This window comes from Lagenorhynchus albirostris, chromosome 19 (assembly GCF_949774975.1).
Source record: "Lagenorhynchus albirostris chromosome 19, mLagAlb1.1, whole genome shotgun sequence".
Lineage (NCBI taxonomy): Eukaryota > Metazoa > Chordata > Mammalia > Artiodactyla > Delphinidae > Lagenorhynchus > Lagenorhynchus albirostris.
Genome location: NC_083113.1, coordinates 42,952,077 through 42,970,404, shown reverse-complemented (window position 1 = coordinate 42,970,404; position 18,328 = coordinate 42,952,077). Strand labels below are relative to the sequence as shown.

The following is an 18,328-nucleotide window of genomic DNA, read 5'->3' as shown; positions in this document are numbered from 1 at the left end:
CACAGAGTAAGTGCTCAGTAAGTATTTGTCAAATGAAAAACGAATGAAGAATTACTTAAAAGCCAGGCCAAATCTCCCACTTTTTCAATGAGAATGGACAAGAGTGGTCTGACTACAGGAGGACTCAATGGCTGAAATACTAAGACTGTCAGGTGTCCAATCATGTTCAAACTTGCAGTCCACCCAAGGCAGCTGGATGGCACTGATGACATGGCAAGTGTTGGATGCTACATAAAAAGGAACATCTAAAAAGAAGAGACAGAAATTATGTGGGATGGAAACACCTGGTTTTTGAAATCAGTGGGAATATATTGTCTTCTGAAGTTTCACTGCCAAAAGCAAGTGCTATTAAAACAGAGCTACATGACCCTTCCTGTCAGTAGCTTTTCTTACATGGCAACTCCCTCCTTTTTCAAGGGCACAAAAGTAATCTTATAAATGAATTGAAACATTTATTGAGAGACAATATAGAGGAGTGGTTAAGAGCACAGATACAGGAACCAACTGCTTGCATTCAAATCCCAACTTTGCCACTTCCAATCATCATGAACTTGGCAACTGATTTAATTTCTCTGTGCCTCAGTTTCCTCTTTGAGGATTGGATCAGCTGACTTACATAAGGCACTAAGAAGAGTGTTAAGTGCTTGCTATGGTTACTATTTTTTTTTGGCCGCATCACGCAGCATGCAGGATCTTAGTTCCCTGACTAGGGATCGAACCCATGCCCCCTGCAGTGGAAGCGCAGAGTGGACCGCTAGGGAAGTCCCAATTACTATTTTTAAAACATGTAGGAACTTGTCTTCCCAAGTAAGCCTTATCTTCCTCTTCCTTCAATATTAATCAGTAAACACTTACTGAGTACCTACTATATGCCAAATGCTGTGTTTGGCGCTAGGCGGTATACAAAGGTAAATAAAGACTGGTTCTGTCCTTGTTGTGCTCACAATTATTAATGGTAATAAACACTCCTGGGATTGATGTTACAGTGTCCAGGTCTCTAGAAGTGGGGCAGGGTCACTGGACAAGGGGTTTGCCTGACAGGTGCCCCCAGGGCAGCAGCTCCTCACATTCAATTCTAAGGTTGAAACAAAAGGAAGGATTCTCTCTTTGTGTTAGCACCCATGGTAAGCAAACAGTCTACTACCTATTCATACTTCATTTCTGAGGGCTTAATAAGTAATGCTTAATTCTCGCTGTGAGCCAGAAGGTTGTAAAGCTAACAAGGCCCTTCATCATGTAGCCTCTGCCTGGTCTCTTGTTTCAGACCTTCTACCAGCTAACCGCTCGTCCCACCCCTTCACTCTAACCTTTTGGATCTTCCTATAGTTCTTCAACCATGTCAGGCTGTCCCACACCACAGTGCCTTTGCACAAGCTGCTCCCTCTGCTGAAATGCTCGCCTCTGCTTTTTTGGGCTACCTAATTTCTACCTCTTCTCCAGATTCAGCTCTAAGAGTCTCTTCCTCCAGCACGTCTTTGACAACACCCAAACCTGACTGAGGGGCTCCTAAAATGTGCTCCCATAGCACCTAGCACAATTAACTGGACTGTAACTGTAATCATTGCTGTTTGTATCTTCCACAGGTTGCCCATGCCCAGAAGACAAGGTAGTATCTTTTGGGTTTTGTATTCCTGGCCTGTAACAAAGGGGCCTGGAACACTGCCAGGTGTTTGGTAAATGTACGACTGAGGACATTTGAAGGACACTAGTTACCTCTGTTCTCATCTCCTTGCTGTCCATCCTCATCACTGTCATTGTCAGCTCCCTTCAAATGACCAAAATGCTCCTTAAAGAAAAATCTTAATACAGAAAAGTAAAATTTCTTCACTCAAAAATCACCTTCTCAATGGGGCTTACCTTGACTACCCCATTTAGACTGCAACCTCCCCTCCACCTAATGCTATAATCCTGGTCACCCTTACTTGCTCTACTTTTTCTTATTTTCCACAGAACTTATCATTGTCTACCATACTATATATTTTAATATGTATATCATTTACTGTCTGTCTCCTCTCCCTAGAACGTAAGCTCCATGCCAATGGGAATCACTGTCCATTTTGAAGAATGATATGTTGTAGGTGTCCAGAATGCTGCTTGGCATATAGTAGGCTCTCAGTAACAATTGCTGAATAAATCACTGTATTACTCATATACATTATCCCTACATCCTTGTAACAATCCTGCATTATAGATATTTTAATCCCATTTTCTAGGTCAGGAAACCAAGCCCAGAGTCTAGGTCATCTGACCAAGTGAACACAGGTAAGTGGGTGGTGGGACAGGGCCTCATTTATTCCCATCCCCAAGTATGCTTGGAAATTTGGTTCTCTTTCAACAGGTCGGGTGGTCTCCAGAAAGATGATACTTCTTAAATGTTACAAAACCTGCTTTAGCTCAATCTTTCTAATTAACCAAACCAAGAAATTTTTCCAACACTTTCAACAGGAAATCATATGCCACCAGCATGCAACAGTCTCCTTAAGAGAGAGAAAGGAAAGAAGACCTAGGAACTCAAACAGAAATACGGTCTCAGTTTTTGGGTTCAGAGAAGATCATGATGTCAGGCACAGTTTGAGTTCATTGGCTTTAGAAAATGTATGGGATACTGTCAAATCTGAGCTGACTCACTTGGAGATCTGGGGGAAATTTTTATTCAGCTCATGGCCATGTTTAAAAAAACTGGGGGATGCTTACTCAACTTTGTGAGTACACTAAAAACCACTGAATTATACCCTTTAAGTGGGTGAATTGTATAGTACGTGAATTCTATCTCTGTTATTAAGAATAATAATATTTGGGTTTGGTTCAGATCATGGTCCACGAGCTTGTTTCAGTTCATGGCTTATGGTTCACTTTGGGTTGAGTCATGTGAACAGATCAAATAAACAGAGGAAAACAAACGTGGGAACCATTTCAAAATTTGACCCAGATTATTTATAACAGACTGAAATCTTTAGCTGCTATAACCAAATAGACCTGCAAAGTCCTTAAGTGTTACAAGTTAATACACTAAAGAATAAGAGATTTGCAAAGTGCCATCCAAAACAAATAAAAATCAGGCGCCCAATGGTTCATGTATATTAGAGCACTAAAAGGTTTTAAGTTGGTAGTAATCATTGTTTCTAAGTTATTAAAAACAGATACAGAAAGTTGGGCATAGGGCTGTGTCCCTCGAGTTAGAGTTAAAGGAGAGGAGGACTTCCCTCGTGGCACAGTAGTTAAGAATCCGCCTGCCAGTGCAGGGGACACGGGTTTGAGCCCTGGTCCAGGAAGATCCCACATGCCACGGAGCAACTAAGCTCGAGTGCCATGATTACTAAGCCTGTGCTCCAGAGCCCGCAAGTCACAACTACTGAAGCCCACGCACCTAGAGCCCGTGCTCCACAACAAGAGAAGCCACCACAGTGAGAAGCCCGCGCACTGCAACGAAGAGTAGCCCCCGCCGGCCACAACTAGAGAAAGCCTGCACGCACCAACGAAGACCCAACACAGACAAAAATAAATAAATAAATAAATAAATTATTTTTTTTTAAAAAAAAAGAGGAAACAACTATGTATAACTTTCCTAAAAGTCCTAAGTTGAAATTTAACGATAAGTAGCCTTTATAATCAATTAAACTAAGCATATAAAGCTCAGGAGTCAGGAAATACCATAAATTCAAGCATATGTATACATCCATGAGCATGTTTCTCTGCTTGATGATAAGACACAATCACCAAACACTGAAGAAAATTCCTTCTCAGTCTAAGAAGTCTCTTAGACTTCTTAAGATTTGATGTTCAACATGGTCAGCCCTAGGATACTGAATAATGTGAAAGAAGCCAGTATTACAAAGTTACTAAGTTTTTGATCTTGTAAACTTATGTGCTTATATGAAAAATCTAGTCTCTCATAAATAATAAGGTAATATAAACTGTATTTTATTTATGTATTTATAATTTATAAGCCATCTTCTTCCTTAAAGATTTAAGATGGTGAAGCCCACTGAGTAAAAAGACACCTGGCAACATATTAACTAGTCTTCTTTTGCCCATCATCATCTTTAAATAGCAGAGTGTCTAGTACATAGTATGTACTTGAGACATATGTTCATATATTGATGACTAAGTAAACACAAGGGCAAAGATAAAATTTAAGAGGCTAAAGAAAGATATTCATAGAGGACAACAGTGCAATGTACCTTTCACTAAATCTTAAACTCTAAAACCAGTTTAAATCTTAAACTCTAAACACTGGAGACGTGTCCAGTGCCAACATCTTGTATGGCTATTATTTTGGCTGCTCATTTATCCTTTACCTACTACGTACCAGGCACTGGGTATAAGGCGGTGAACAAAACATGGAACTTAATTAATCTTTTCTGATAAGACCCTGTCTCCCTGAATACAAGGCACCTCCAACCGAAGAGGGCCAATTAAGAGTATGTATTTGCCTGAGAGTTTTCTGTAAACAGAGATGAGACTCACAGATGGCCCAGAAAACTAGGGTAAACTTCTGCTTGCACTTCCTCAAAGCTTCTTCAATTCTGTTATGTTTCCTTGGACTCTTTATAATAAATCCTCTTTTATGGCTTAAAGTAGGTTAAGATGACTTCCTGTCACTTGCAATTAAAAAATTCCTACTAAATCAACTTTCAATATACATATGAGACTAGCGAGGCTGAGGGAGGTTAAATGACTTACCGGATCTAGAAAAAGAACGCAGGTCTCCTAACTCCCAGTGCTGAGCTATATCATAGGTTCAAGTAAAAACAAACTTTAGAGAAAGGAATCAACATGCAGTACCTCGTGAACCACAGAGCCCAGCATGAAGTCCAACCTCTGGCACAGTTCTCCAAGATTGGATAAGCTGCTGGCCCTGTGAGCACTATCTGGATCTCTTGCTCCCCTCAGGAAGGTGTGGATCAAAGGTTCTCGGTACTCTGAGACCATGTCCCCTGTAGAAAAAGGGAAGAAATCAAATTACTTCAAAACAAACTTTCAATTTCTTAAAGAAGGAATAACATATCACCATGGCACATTGTATGGTGTTTTTTTGGTTTTTTTGTGTTTTTTTTGTGGTACGCAGGCCTCTCACTGCTGCGGCCTCTCCCGCCACGGAGCACACGCTCCGGACGCGCAGGCCCAGAGGCCATGGCTCACGGGCCCAGCCGCTCCGCGGCATGCGGGATCCTCCCGGACCGGGGCACGAACCCGTGTCCCCTGCATCGGCAGGCGGACTCTCAACCACTGCGCCACCAGGGAAGCCCTGTATAGTGTTTTATACTTTTCAAAGTACTTACATAACCATTAAAAATCATGCTCTGGAAGAATAATGTTAGGGAAAATATTCATGATGAATTATTTTGTGAAAAAGCAAGTAGAATCCCAATTATAATCTAAAAACCTACATGTGGAAATAAAATATTTGAAGACTTTAAAATTTATGTATATATAAAAGAGAAAAATGTACATATCATAAGTGCAGAGCTTAATAAACTTTCACAAACTCAATGCAACTGTCACAGTCACACAAACAGCAAGTATGGTCCTAGGCTAGAGCCTGGTCATTAGCCCAGTACTCTTCCTACACTATCACCCTACGTACTCAAGCAAATTGAGTGAAAGACAATCAAGGCATTTTGGGTCTTGTCAAAGAGAGATCTATGATTCTTCACTCATTTGGCAGATCTTTACTAAGAGTCCCACTAGATGCTAAGCACGGCTTCTGATGCTTGGGATATATGGTGAACAAAAGAAGCAAAGTCTTGCCCTCTTGGAGTTTCCATTGTAGTGTAAATTATACAGTATGTTAGAAGGTTATAAATGCCATGGCGGGGGGCAGGAGGAGGAAAGCAGCGTGGAAAAAAAAAAAAGAGAAATGAAGATGGTGGCAGACTTCAGTTTTTAAAAAGATGGCCAGGGTTGGCTTCATTGAGATGGTTGAGACATTTAATCAAAGGCTAGAAGGTGAGGCTGTCGTCCATGTGGACATCTGGGGGAGGAGCACAGCAGGAAGAGGGAACAGCTAGTGTAAAAAAAAGCTTGTGGGGGAGCATGACTGTGGAGGAACATCAAGAAAGCCCAAGAGGAGGCTAGAGGGGTGATGGCAGGGGTGGGTGCTGGTGCAGAGCTTATAAGCCTTGGTAGGCCTCTGTAAGGACCTGGACTTTTTCTGAGTAAAATGAGAGGCCTTTGGAGGATTTTGAGCAAAAAGGTGCTAAAAGATGACTCTGGCTGCAGTGCTAAGAACATGCAGTAGTGTATGTGTCTGTATGTGTGTCTGGGGTGGAGCAAGGGTACAAATTAGGAAGCTACTCCAGTAAGCTGTTAGAGAGAGGATGGTGACTTGAACAGTAGAAGGGGTGAGAAAAAGATTCTGCATATATTCTGAAGATTACACCAACTTGATTTCCAGAGGACTCCAATAATGACTTCCAGGATTTTTGCTTTTGTGCCTGGAAGGATGAAGTTACTATCAACTGAGGTGGGAAAGTCTCCAAGTGAAGCAGGCCTGGAGCAGGAGATATGTTGACGAAGTAGTGGAAGATACATAGAGAGTTCAGAAGAGAAGTCTGGGTTGAAGATATACATTTTGGAATCAATGGAATGTAGATTATATTTAAAACCTTGAAACTAGATGTATAATCAAGGGAGTGAGTTTAGGCAGGGAAAGGAAGAGGACCGAGGACCAAACCTGTACGCTTCCTTCAACATTAAGTCTGGGAAGGGTCTGGGAAGGGAAGAACCAGCAAAGGAGACTGAAAAGGAATAACCAGTCACGTAGGAGAAGAATTAGCATGGTATTCTAGAAATTAAGGGAAGAAAGTGTATCAGAGAGGAAAGAATGGTCTGCATCAAATGCTGCTAATAAGTCAGGTAAAAGAAGACTAAAAATTGACCATTAGATTTAGTAACAATGAGGTCACTGTTGACCCTGACAAGAACAGTTTTGTTTTTTTTTTAAATAAATTTGTTTATTTTTGGCTGCGTTGGGTCTTTGTTGCTGTGCATGGGCTTTCTCCAGTTGCGGCGAGCAGGGGCTACTCTTCATGGCGGTGTGTGGGCTTCTCATTGTGGTGTCTTCTCTTGTTGCAGAGCACGGGCTCTAGGCACGTGGGCTTCGGTAGTTGTGGCATGTGGGCTCAGTAGCTGTGGCTTGTGGGCTCTACAGCACAGGCTCAGTAGTTGTGGCGCACAGGCTTAGTTGCTCCACGGCATGTGGGATCTTCCCGGACCAGGGCTCGAACCTGTGTCCCCTGCATTGCCAGGTGGATTCTTAACCACTGAGTCACCAGGGAAGCCCGACAAGAACAGTTTTGATGCACTGGCAGGGGTGAGCGCATGATAGAAGTGGGTTTAAAATATAATGTGAGAAAAAGAATTGGAGACAGATCACTTAAGGAGTTTTCTGCACAGCATATCAAAGAAATGGGGTGGTAGCTGTTCAAGGAAGTGGGGCCAAGAAAGGTTTTTGCATTATTTTATTCTTAAAGAGAGGAGAAACAGCACGCCAAGGCACTCAGAATTGACTTTTTTTTTTTTTTTAATGGAAACAACTTCTTCCTCCACAGATGGGCTGAGAACTAAAACTGCTTTGACTTGATCTTGGCTCTGAGGCCCTAGTTCCAGAACCCAAGTATAACACTCCACTTCCAGCCTTTCTGCAGCCCTAAGGTAACATGATATCTAAATGGTGACAAAATGGTTTCTGAAGCATATGTTTAAAGTCACCAAAATGATAACTTACATAGAAAAGTCACCAACCTGCCCTGTCAGGCCCAGTTAAAATGCCTCAAATGCCACTTCCTTTGTGAAAACCTCCCTTAATATTCTCAGTCAGCCTTAAATAGTCCTCCTTGGAAGTCCCACAGTACTTTGTACTTAAATCACACTTGTTACTAATGCCTTGATTCCTAGATGTTTTCAGCCTATATCTATTTCTCCCATTAGACTATAAATTCCTTGAGGGTAAAACTTTGCTTCATCTCTGTTCCTATTGGTTCTTAGTAATCTTTGCACATACTAGGTACTCAACAAATATCAATGTTGAACTGAATTCACTCATTTATTCAATAAAATGTAATTATGCACCAGTATCATGCTAATGTTCTAGGGATACAAAAATTGATAAAACATAATCTTTACCCTTTAAGCAGCCCAAAGTTTAGGGGGTGGGTATAAACAGGTAAGTACCAACAATTACAGTACTGTGCAGTTAATGCCATCACAGAGTCAAGCAGAGGTTGCTTAGCATAATTTCACTAATCTTAGTCACTTGGAAGGGGGAGGAGGAGGAAGTTTATTTTTTGTTTTCCCTCAAAGTCAGGAACACAATGTACTTTCCTTACAATACAAGAAAAAGATGAGGACTAATTTCTCTAAAATGCTCCCAGTTCCTAACACAATACATGCAGTCACAAGACTCACCTCCTGCTCAGTTAATATCAACATATATTGCAGAAATTGAATCAATGAATGACTTAGCCATAGCCTATTTTCAGAATAGAAAAGAGGGGACTTTGTGCCTACTAGTATTTGCATTTCTGAATATCAGTCCTAGTGAAGGCAGTCACATGTATACACAACAAAATCTGCATAAAGGCTTCTCTGCAGAACTGTAATAGTAAAAAATGAGAAGATATAAATTAAATATTAATTAATGTGGAAGTGGTTAAATAACCATACATATTATGGAATACTATGTGGTCATTAAAAGGAACAAGATAGAATTAACTGCAACAATATAGAAAGGTTCCCCTGGGACTTCCCTGGCAATCTAGTGGTTAATACTCTGTGCTTCTACTGCAGGGGGCATGGGTTCGATCCCTGGTCGGGGAACTAAGATCCCACCTGCCATGTGGCCAAAAAGAAGCTATTAAAGAAAATTTAATATTCCTTAAGGAAATATTTAATTTCCTTAAGACACTGTTAAGTGAAACTAATAGAACCAGTATCATTCCATTTATGTATGTAAAAATGCACACACATAACTTCTCTCAATATTAAACAAACCACACTTACAGATTTAAATATGTATATTAAATATACAAATGCATAGAAAAAAGAGAAAAAGGATTTACTACAATAGAAAGGTTAAATAACTTGTCCAAAGAGTAAATACAACCAAGATCAAACTTAGGTAGTCTGACACTTAACTCCTATGATACAATGCATTTAAGATATTTCCAACTAAGAGGAAAACATATCTTTCTACATTTTTTTTTTTTTTTTTTGCTGTAGGCGGGTCTCCCACAGCCGTGGCCTCTCCCGTCGCGGAGCACAGGCCCCGGACGCGCAGGCCCAGTGGCCATGGCTCACAGGCCCAACCGCTCTGCGGCACGTGGAATCCTCCCAGACCGGGGCATGAACGCGCGCCCCCCACATCGGCAGGCGGACTCCCAACCACTGCGCCACCAGGGAAGCCCTCTTTCTACTTTTGTTATAGTACTTTCCCTTTTTGGAGCTAGAAACGGGCTTGCTCCTTCTGCAGTGTGAGATGTGCATCCAGAGTTAAGAGCTCTGTGTTCTAATTTTGGCCCTGCTGCCAACTAGCAGTGTGACTCAGGGCAATTCCCTTCACCTTCCTGGACCAACTGGAGATGAGTCAATTAGATGAGATGGTCTCTCTGGCCCCTTCCAGTTGGAAGTCTATGAGGTGATGAGTCACCTTTGGCTTAGCCATCAGGGGAATGAGATTCAGGAGACTTAGAAAGGAAGAAAAGGCACATATTCATGAGCACTGGAGTGGGAGGCTGCTGTGGTTAAAGGAATGAAGGTCCTTGATGGGAAGGAAGTCACTGAGAAATGAAGGAAGTCTGGAAATCCATAAGGAGGGGAAATTGCAGTTTGAAAAGGTAAGAGCAGATGACAAACTAGTTAATATTTACTAATGTAGGGATTTAAAGTTAAAAGTAAGTGGTAAACTAACACAACATTGAAATTAACTATATTTCAATTAAAAATGGATTAAAAAAATAAGTGGTAAAGAAAAGACACTATGTGCCAGGTACTGTGCTAGGCACTATGGACCATAAACAAGAAAGAAAGAGTCCCTCCCCTCATGGCATTCAAAGCCTACTGGGGAAGAGGAAAAAAACTGACCAAGCAATAACAATGGAGTGAGTTGTGCCCAAAATGGTGACAGAGAAAGATACTTTTATGAGTAATTTTTTGATCTGGTACCAATTTCCATTAACAACAGCTCCAGTATTCTTTTTCATCCAGACTCAAAAGCCTGGTGTTCTTTTTCGACTTCTCCCAGTTACCCTTCAGTCAATCAGTCAGTTCATTTATTATTCTTCAATCCTCATTTACTTCCCTATGGGATTTGAGGCAACTTACAATAAAAAATATTGAAACTGAATTGAATACTTTTTAGAAGTTCTATAGTAATTGAAGAAGTACACATATCCCAAGCTAAGAATGGTTATTGCAAATGAACCTCAAATTTAGTTTAGCAATTCTGGTAGCTGAGGCAAAAAAGGAAACAGAAAATATAGTTCCCATTACTCAATAAAAGAAAGAACATAGATTCGTTAGGAGACAAAAACTTCAGGAAGAATACAAAGAGGTATCTCATTCATTCAGCAAATCTTAATTGAGTGCCTACAATATTCCAAGTTCGTTCTCATTACTGGAGATAATATAGCATGAACAAGAAAGCAAAGTTCCCATCTTTATGAAGCCTACTTCTAGTGGAGGAGAAAGACAATAAATAGTAAATAAACTTTCCAGCAGCAATAAGAGCTATGAAGAAAGATAAGGAGTGGGGAGCAGTTAAGAGTCAGGGGTGAGGGCTCAGGGAAAAGCTGTCAGAGAAGAGCTGAAGGAACAAGTCATGTGAAGACCTGGGGGAAAAGGGAAGAGCAGACTGGACAACAGAACTTTTATATTCAATGTAGAAATCATATGGCTGTTTCTTACACTGACCTACCATAAAAGTCAAGGGCATACCATTACATTAACAAAACCAAATTTTAACATTCCATTTGTATAAATTCCTGCCCTGCCAGAGCTTCATTACAACTTTCCAAATGAGCATCCATTTAACTGCATGCTTCACCAACCCCACTCCCAAGCGTACCTAAGAGGAGCCAGTGGAGACTTGGATCTCAAGAGCCCTGTACTGTACCCAGTCAGCTGGTTCTGGGCCCACTTACTACCTTGTTTTCCAGGTATTGGACTGGACGAGCTGGGACACTCCCTGCATCCACTCTGCATGCATTTCTCAAAGTGCCCTGCTGTCATGTTCTCTGCAACCTGACCTCTCTTAGACCTCACATACACAGTCAAGATTTGCCACACCCTTGCTCAAACCTGGTCTTCTTCGGGGATTTACAGCTCTGCCCCCATTTCCTGGAGGCTCTGCTAGCCTCTGACTGTCCTTCTCCCTAGCTCTTGTCATGCTGTGTGGCTGGTTTCTTAAGACTGTACTGGATCCTAGTCTCCAGGCTGGGGGTCAGCCCTGACCAGGTTTCTATGCAGAACAAAATGAATGCATATGATCAGAGAATACAGCTTCAAGGGCTGCAATAATAGAATTTAAAGATCCTACAAAAAGGGTTCTTAATTTGAGCTTTAGGGACCCCTACATGTCAAAATTTGTTGTGTACACCTCACTGGCATTTTCCCATTCTTCCTTGTAAACAGTACTCTAATTCTGTTCAAATATCCACCTTCCCCCCTGCCCAACTATCACTTATGTGATTCAGGCTAAGGTCTTTGTTGCTTTAAATGAATCTTGGTGGACATATCCCCTTGCCTTAACTGCTTTGGGCATGTGACCCAGTCTGAACAATGAGATGTGAAGGAAAATCTGTTGGAAGACCCTAAGAAAATATTTTGCCTCTGGTTATGATAAGAATATGATACCTCAAAAAAAAAAAAAGAATATGACACCTCAAAGCTGCTGCAGCCAAATGAAACTATGAGGAACCAGGGGATGAGACCAATAAAGCTGAGACTGGCAGAGTAGAAAGATGAAAAGATTTTGGATCTTGAATGATGTCATGGAGGCAAAGGATTAACCAGTTCAGAACTTTCTGTCATATGCAATGATTCATTCCTTATTGTTTAAGCCAACTGAGTTGGGAATTTGTTACCTGCAGCCAAAAGCATTCTGATATGACATATGAAAATTTAACGCTATAGAGTACTTCTATGTCAGTTCTATGTTTATCAATACAAAGCCAGAGAGACTTCCCTGGTGGCACAATGGTTAAGATTCTGCGCTCTCAACCCAGGGGGCCTGGGTTCGATCCCTGCTCAGGGAACTAGATCCCACACGCATGCCGCAACTAAGAGTTCACATGCCACAACTAAGGAGCCCGTGTGCTGCAACTAAGGAGCTGGCGAGCCACAACTAAGGAGCCTGCCTGCCTCAACTAAGACCCAGTGCAACCAAATAAATAAATATAATAATTTAAAAATAATACAAAGCCAGAAAAGTTAGATTTGCCAAGACAAACTTAAAGCAGTATATGTTTTTAAAAGGATTCAAAAGTCAATTTTATAACATATAAAAGAAAAAATTAAACCCAATAATTTTCTTTCTTCTAATTATAATTTTAATTGGGACAATAGTCTAGTATACGGCATGACTCAAAATATCAGTGTGTGTAATACATATATATACTTTGCCAAAGAGCAGAGTCATCTTTATACATCTGCCAACCTATTAAATAAAGAAAGGTGAGTAACTATTTACAGTAGGAGTTCATGTGAAGGGGTTATATGCTGAGTATATTTCGCAACTACTGACTAACTAGTTCATTATAAACTAAAAACTCAGGCTTTGGGACACCCACTGCTATTCCTTAGTTTCTGATGAAGCAACAAAATCTCAATTATATCATCCAGGAGGGGTTTTGGTTAATATATATATATATTTTGGCTTTTGCCTTTTTGTGTTTTTCTTTATCCAGATGAGAAGTTTGTATTGCTTCAGTTGAAACTTATTTGAACCATAAGGTTCCAAGATTCTAATTCACCTTTTGTCAGAAAAGGTGGCATACACTTGCCCCCTGACAAGGGCAAATATTCATTACCATCCTGTTGTCTCCTTAAAAGTATCCATATTATATGGCTTTTACAAAAAATGGTATTGATTTCTGAACTCCCTCACCCCCATTTTCAGAAAGTATTCACAGTAGACTACAATATTTAGACTAAGAGATCCCCATGGAACTGAAGTTGGAGAGACTGCCATCTTTTCCTCAGGCGTTCAGAAACAGCTTCAGGGAAATGAACACAGTAAACCCAAGACTACTTTTAGAAACTTACTCAAGTTGATTCTAGTCAGTAGGGTTTATCCTAGTTCAGCTCTAATTGCTTTTCCTTTGTGCAATGACAATGACAACACCTGGCTATTTGCATCTCCATATTCTTCTCAGGAAGTCAGCAATAATCAACACTTATTGAGAAGCAAACAGCAGTGTGTTCAAGGAAACAAATGAAGGATCTAGATTTGTTTGAACAAACTTGATAAAAAAAAACACGTTGCTTTGGAAGGTGAAAAATCAAGTGCATAGTGAAAAGAGAGCTGGAAAAATTTTAACCTGCCTGTGACTTGTTTGTATCAATTATCGTATATATGAAAAGATTTCTTCAACAAATTAGGACTTGGAAGATTTTTTTTTAGTCAAGCTTTGCAATGGTACTTTGAAATCTACATTGATAGATTCATTTATGCCTATCAGATCCCACCTTCCGTCATAAAGGATCTGAGATGACCTGAAACAAGAGACACTTACATAGTGAAAGAGCTCTATCACAGTAAACTACTGGAGTCAGGGGACCTGCTGATTTCAAGGGCTTGACTACTCTTCTAGTTCAGTGAAACAGGTCATAAAAGTGAAATCGAGAAAAATCAAGTGAGAAAGAAAATTCCACTGTTGGCCAAATCTTTACACCATCCTTTCAAAACTCCGTAATTAATGTCTGCAGAGCCCTCTATTCCTTCTTTCCTTCTTCTCTTCCCTTCTTTCTCTCTTTCTACACCCCCTCCTTTTTTTTGAGACATAGAAGGGAACACTGATAAAAAATCATTCTTAACTACTCTCTTCTATCTACCAACAGGAAATAACTAAGAAATATCCTATCCTGCTGGTTAAGGTGCTGCTGGGTAAAGGCAATTATATTTTCCAAAGACTGAATGATCACTTACAGCCAGCACTCCTCTGTAATCAGAAGTTAACATACATTCTGAGTAATGTTTTAGACCAATGTTTCTTAAACACAAACATGGGCACTGAAATTGCGCAGTGCAACTTGATTATAATGTGGATCCAGGTGATTCAGAATTATCATTGAAATGAAAACACAACATTTAAAAAATTCTTTTTTTTTTTTTTTTTTGCGGTACGCAGGCCTCTCCCTCCTGAGGCCTCTCCCGTTGCGGAGCACAGGCTCCGGACGCGCAGGCTCAGCAGCCATGGCTCACGGGCCCAGCCGCTCCGCGGCACGTGGGATCTTCCCGGACTGGGGCACGAACCCGTGTCCCCTGCATCGGCAGGCGGACTCTCAACCACTGCGCCACCAGGGAAGCCCTAAAAAATTCTTTTAAAGAATTCACAGACCCCTGAATTATATCAGAATTTAATCTCCAGACTCCAGCTCTTCCATCTAGCTAATTCAATAAAAACATTAAAACATTTAACATGCACTACAATGTGCAAGGGACTCTAACAGGCACTAGAGATTTAGAGGTGAAGGAAATTTTGCATATGTATGTCCAGCTGATCCAGTACAGCTGATAATTTGAAAAGACTGATAATGCTTATTTGAGCAAGGGAATGGCTTAACTAGAGATATATTTTTGAGTTTGGTGAATCCGAATTTATACGTGTGTTCAGAAAGGACAAAAGTCTTTGTTCTATGATGTAGAATGAGGTTTGCATCGTAATAATTAATCTCCAGCTGGATCACTTCTACTGCAATGCCTTCAGGACACTCTTACACTCTGTTAACTGGTTGCAAAGTCACAGTCAGCCAAAGGATAAGATAATCTTTTAGAGATTAACTTTTTTTTCCAAATGAATAATGATTCAAATAGTATGGTGCTTTCTCTACACAATAAGGGTAGTAAATAAAATGTTAAGCCGCATGGAATGATTGAAAATTTCTACATTCTTTAGCAAGAGAAAGTCTTTTTCTGTGATAGTCACAGAGGAATCAGGTCATTGATAGCACAGTCATTGTAGGGTGTGGCCTCACCAGCTCAGAAGTGCTGATGCCTACTTCACTCTCAATGCAGGCATGAAAGTAATTTACTCCACTTGAAGCAACTGACGCCTCCTAACCTACTTTTTAGCTCTTGCTACCAGGTGTCAAAAGTAGGTACTGAGACTAGCAATTAATACTCTGAAAATGAAATTAAGAAAACAATTCAATTTATAACTGAATCAATCAAAAAGAATAAATGCTTAAGAATAAATTTAACAAAAGAAGTGGAACACTTGTACTCTGAAAACTACAAAACATTGTTAAAAGAAATTAAAGAAAAACTAAATAAATGGAAAGACATCCCACATTCATGGATTGGCAATGCTGCCAAAATTGATCTATAGATTCAAAGTAATCTCTATCAAAACCTCAGTTGCCTTTTTTTTCCCCCGAGAAGTTAGCAAGCTGATCCTAAAATTCACATGGGAATGTAAGGGATACAGAATAACCAAACAATCTTGAAAAAGAAGAACAAAGCTGGAGGACTCCCATTTCCTAATTTAAAAACTTACTACAAAGCTACAAAAATCGAGACAATCTGGTACTAGCCTAAAGACACACCTGCAGATCAATGGAATAAATTGAGAGTCTAGAAATAAACTCTCATTTTTATGGTCAATGGATTTTCAACAAGAATGCCAAGATAATGCAATCAGGAAGATAATAGTTTTTCAACAAATGGTGCTAGGACAACTGGACATCCACATGTAAAAGAGCTGAACCCCTATTTTACACCATATACAAAAGTAACTTCAAATGATCATAGATCTAAGTGTAAGAGCTAAAATTATAAAACTCTTAGAAGAAAACATAGGAGTAAATCTTTGTGACTTAGGTTAGGCAAAGGCATTTCAGGGACTTCACTGGTGGTCCAGTGGTTGACAATCTGCCTTCCAATGCAGGGGACGTGGGTTCGATCCCTGGTCGGGGAACTAAGATTCCACATACCGCGGGGCAACTAAGCCTGCGCACCACAACTACTAAGCCCCCATGCCTCAACTAGAGAGCCCGTGTGCCGCAACTACAGAGCCCACACACTCTGGAGCCCATGCACCACAACTAGAGAGAAGCCTGCATGCTGCAACAAAAGATCCTGCATGCTGCAACGAAGATCCCACACGCTACAACGAGACCCAACACAGCCAAAAAAAACAAAAAGGCATTTCACATACAACACCAAAAGCACAAGTGGCAAAAGAAAAAATAGGTATGTTGGACTTCACCAATATTAAAAACTTTTGTGTGTCAAATGTCACCAAGAAAGTAAAAAGACAACCTATAGAATGATGGGAGAATATATTTGCAAATCATGTATTTGATAAAGGGCTTATCTTCAGAATCTATAAAGAACTCTTACAACACAATTAAAAAAGACAAATAGGTCAAATTCAAAATGGGCAAAGGATCTGAACCGTATATTTTCCAAAGAAAATATACAAACGGCACATAAGAAGATGCTCAATACCATTAATCATTATGGAAATGCAAATCAAAACCACAAGATACCACTTCATACCCATTAGGATGGCTATAAGCAAAAAGACAAGAACAAGTGCTGGTGAGGAGAAGAAACTGAAACACTAATACATTGCTGGCCGAAATGTAAAACAGTGCAGCCACTTTGGAAAACAGTTTGGCAGTTTCTCAAAAAGTCAGAGTTACCATATGACCCAGCAATTCCACTCCTTCGTATATACTCAAGAGAATTTAAAACACATTCCCACATAAAAACTTGAACATGAAATGTTCAAAGCAGCATTATTCATAATAGTCAAAAAGTGAAAAGAACTCAAATGTCCACCAACTGATGGATGGATTTTAAAATGTGTTATATCCATACAATGGAATGTTACCTGGCAATAAAAAGGAATAAGGTACATGCTGCAACATAGATGAACTTTGAAAACATGTAAGTTAAAGAAGCCAGTAAAAAGAAAAATGTATGATTTCATTTGTAGGAAATATCCACAATAAGAAAATCCTTAGAGACAGAAAGATTAGTGATTGCCTGACTGGTAATGGGTACAGGGCTTATTTTGGGGTGGCGAAAATGTTTCAAAATTGATTGTGGTGATGGTTGTACAACCTTGTGAACATACAATAAATTTTTGAATTGCACACTGTAAATTGGTAAATTGTATAGTATATGAAGTATATCTCAATAAAGCTATTTTTTAAAAAAGTAAGTTTTGGGCCGGGAGGGGTTAAAGGAGGGCTACATAATCTAGTCCACGTTGAAGCTGGAAAAATAAATAACATATAAAAATCTTCACATATTAGAAGAGAAGAGGTATATGTATGTAAGCAGAATCTGATATGAAACGCACCTCTGCCTTCCAGTAGCTCAGAGACCAAAGCTTGGGGGCAGATCTCACAGACAATTCACAATGGTTGCTCCCTTCAAACATGAAGTAGGAGATCTGGATTCTTTCATGATATGCCCACTACAGGAACCAGGTCCTGCCCTTGACCACCAGTCAAGCAGAACCCAGAGCTTTCCCATTGCTTTGTGAATGGCATTGCTTCTGCCAGCTCTTTGCTTCCTTATTTGTCAGTAAAAGATGGTGCCAACACAATTTCAGTCTTTACTACTTCAGAGCTGGCAGTTTAATGGGTAACATTTTCTAAACCTTCTAAATTAATTTTCATTGCATCAGCTTTAAAAAATATTAGTATAATATAAAAGTCTCTTAAAAGAGGCAAGAAAAATATTGAAGATATAGACTCAAAGGTTCTTACATACAGTTACAGCCATTTGGCCCAATATTCCATCTCTGGGTATGCCAAACCACATCTGACAAACATTAACCCAGGGATAGTTAAGACCTCCTACCAGTATTTTAAAACTTTTGTGCTCCAGCCTTTTTATTATGTCCATCCCAATCTCTTCTGCTCTTTATTTCATTTCCTCTTAAGGACCAGACTCAAGTGGAGGTGGAGACCTGGAGTCTTTGTCTGCCTATCTTTGAATCTTAATCTTATCTTTCCAGGCTCCTGGATCTCATTTACATTGTTTGAATTGCCTCTGTAATCTAACCAGTTGAAGTAGGCTCTTCCTTTTCCAAGACAGCACTTTTTGTACTTTCAGATTTGATATTAGATATTTTGGGGAGAAAAAAGAGAG

At 40.0% G+C, this 18,328-nt stretch overlaps 1 protein-coding gene across 1 annotated transcript in view; it reads right to left on the bottom strand.

Moving 5' to 3' along the window:
* TANGO6 (transport and golgi organization 6 homolog) overlaps window positions 1-18,328 on the bottom strand; it is a 176,209-nt gene that overhangs the window by 36,150 nt on the left and 121,731 nt on the right. Inside the window, exon 16 of the mRNA XM_060131846.1 lies at window positions 4,786-4,937. Within this exon, the coding sequence (XP_059987829.1) occupies window positions 4,786-4,937 (152 nt within the window). The remainder of the gene's footprint in view (window positions 1-4,785; window positions 4,938-18,328) is intronic.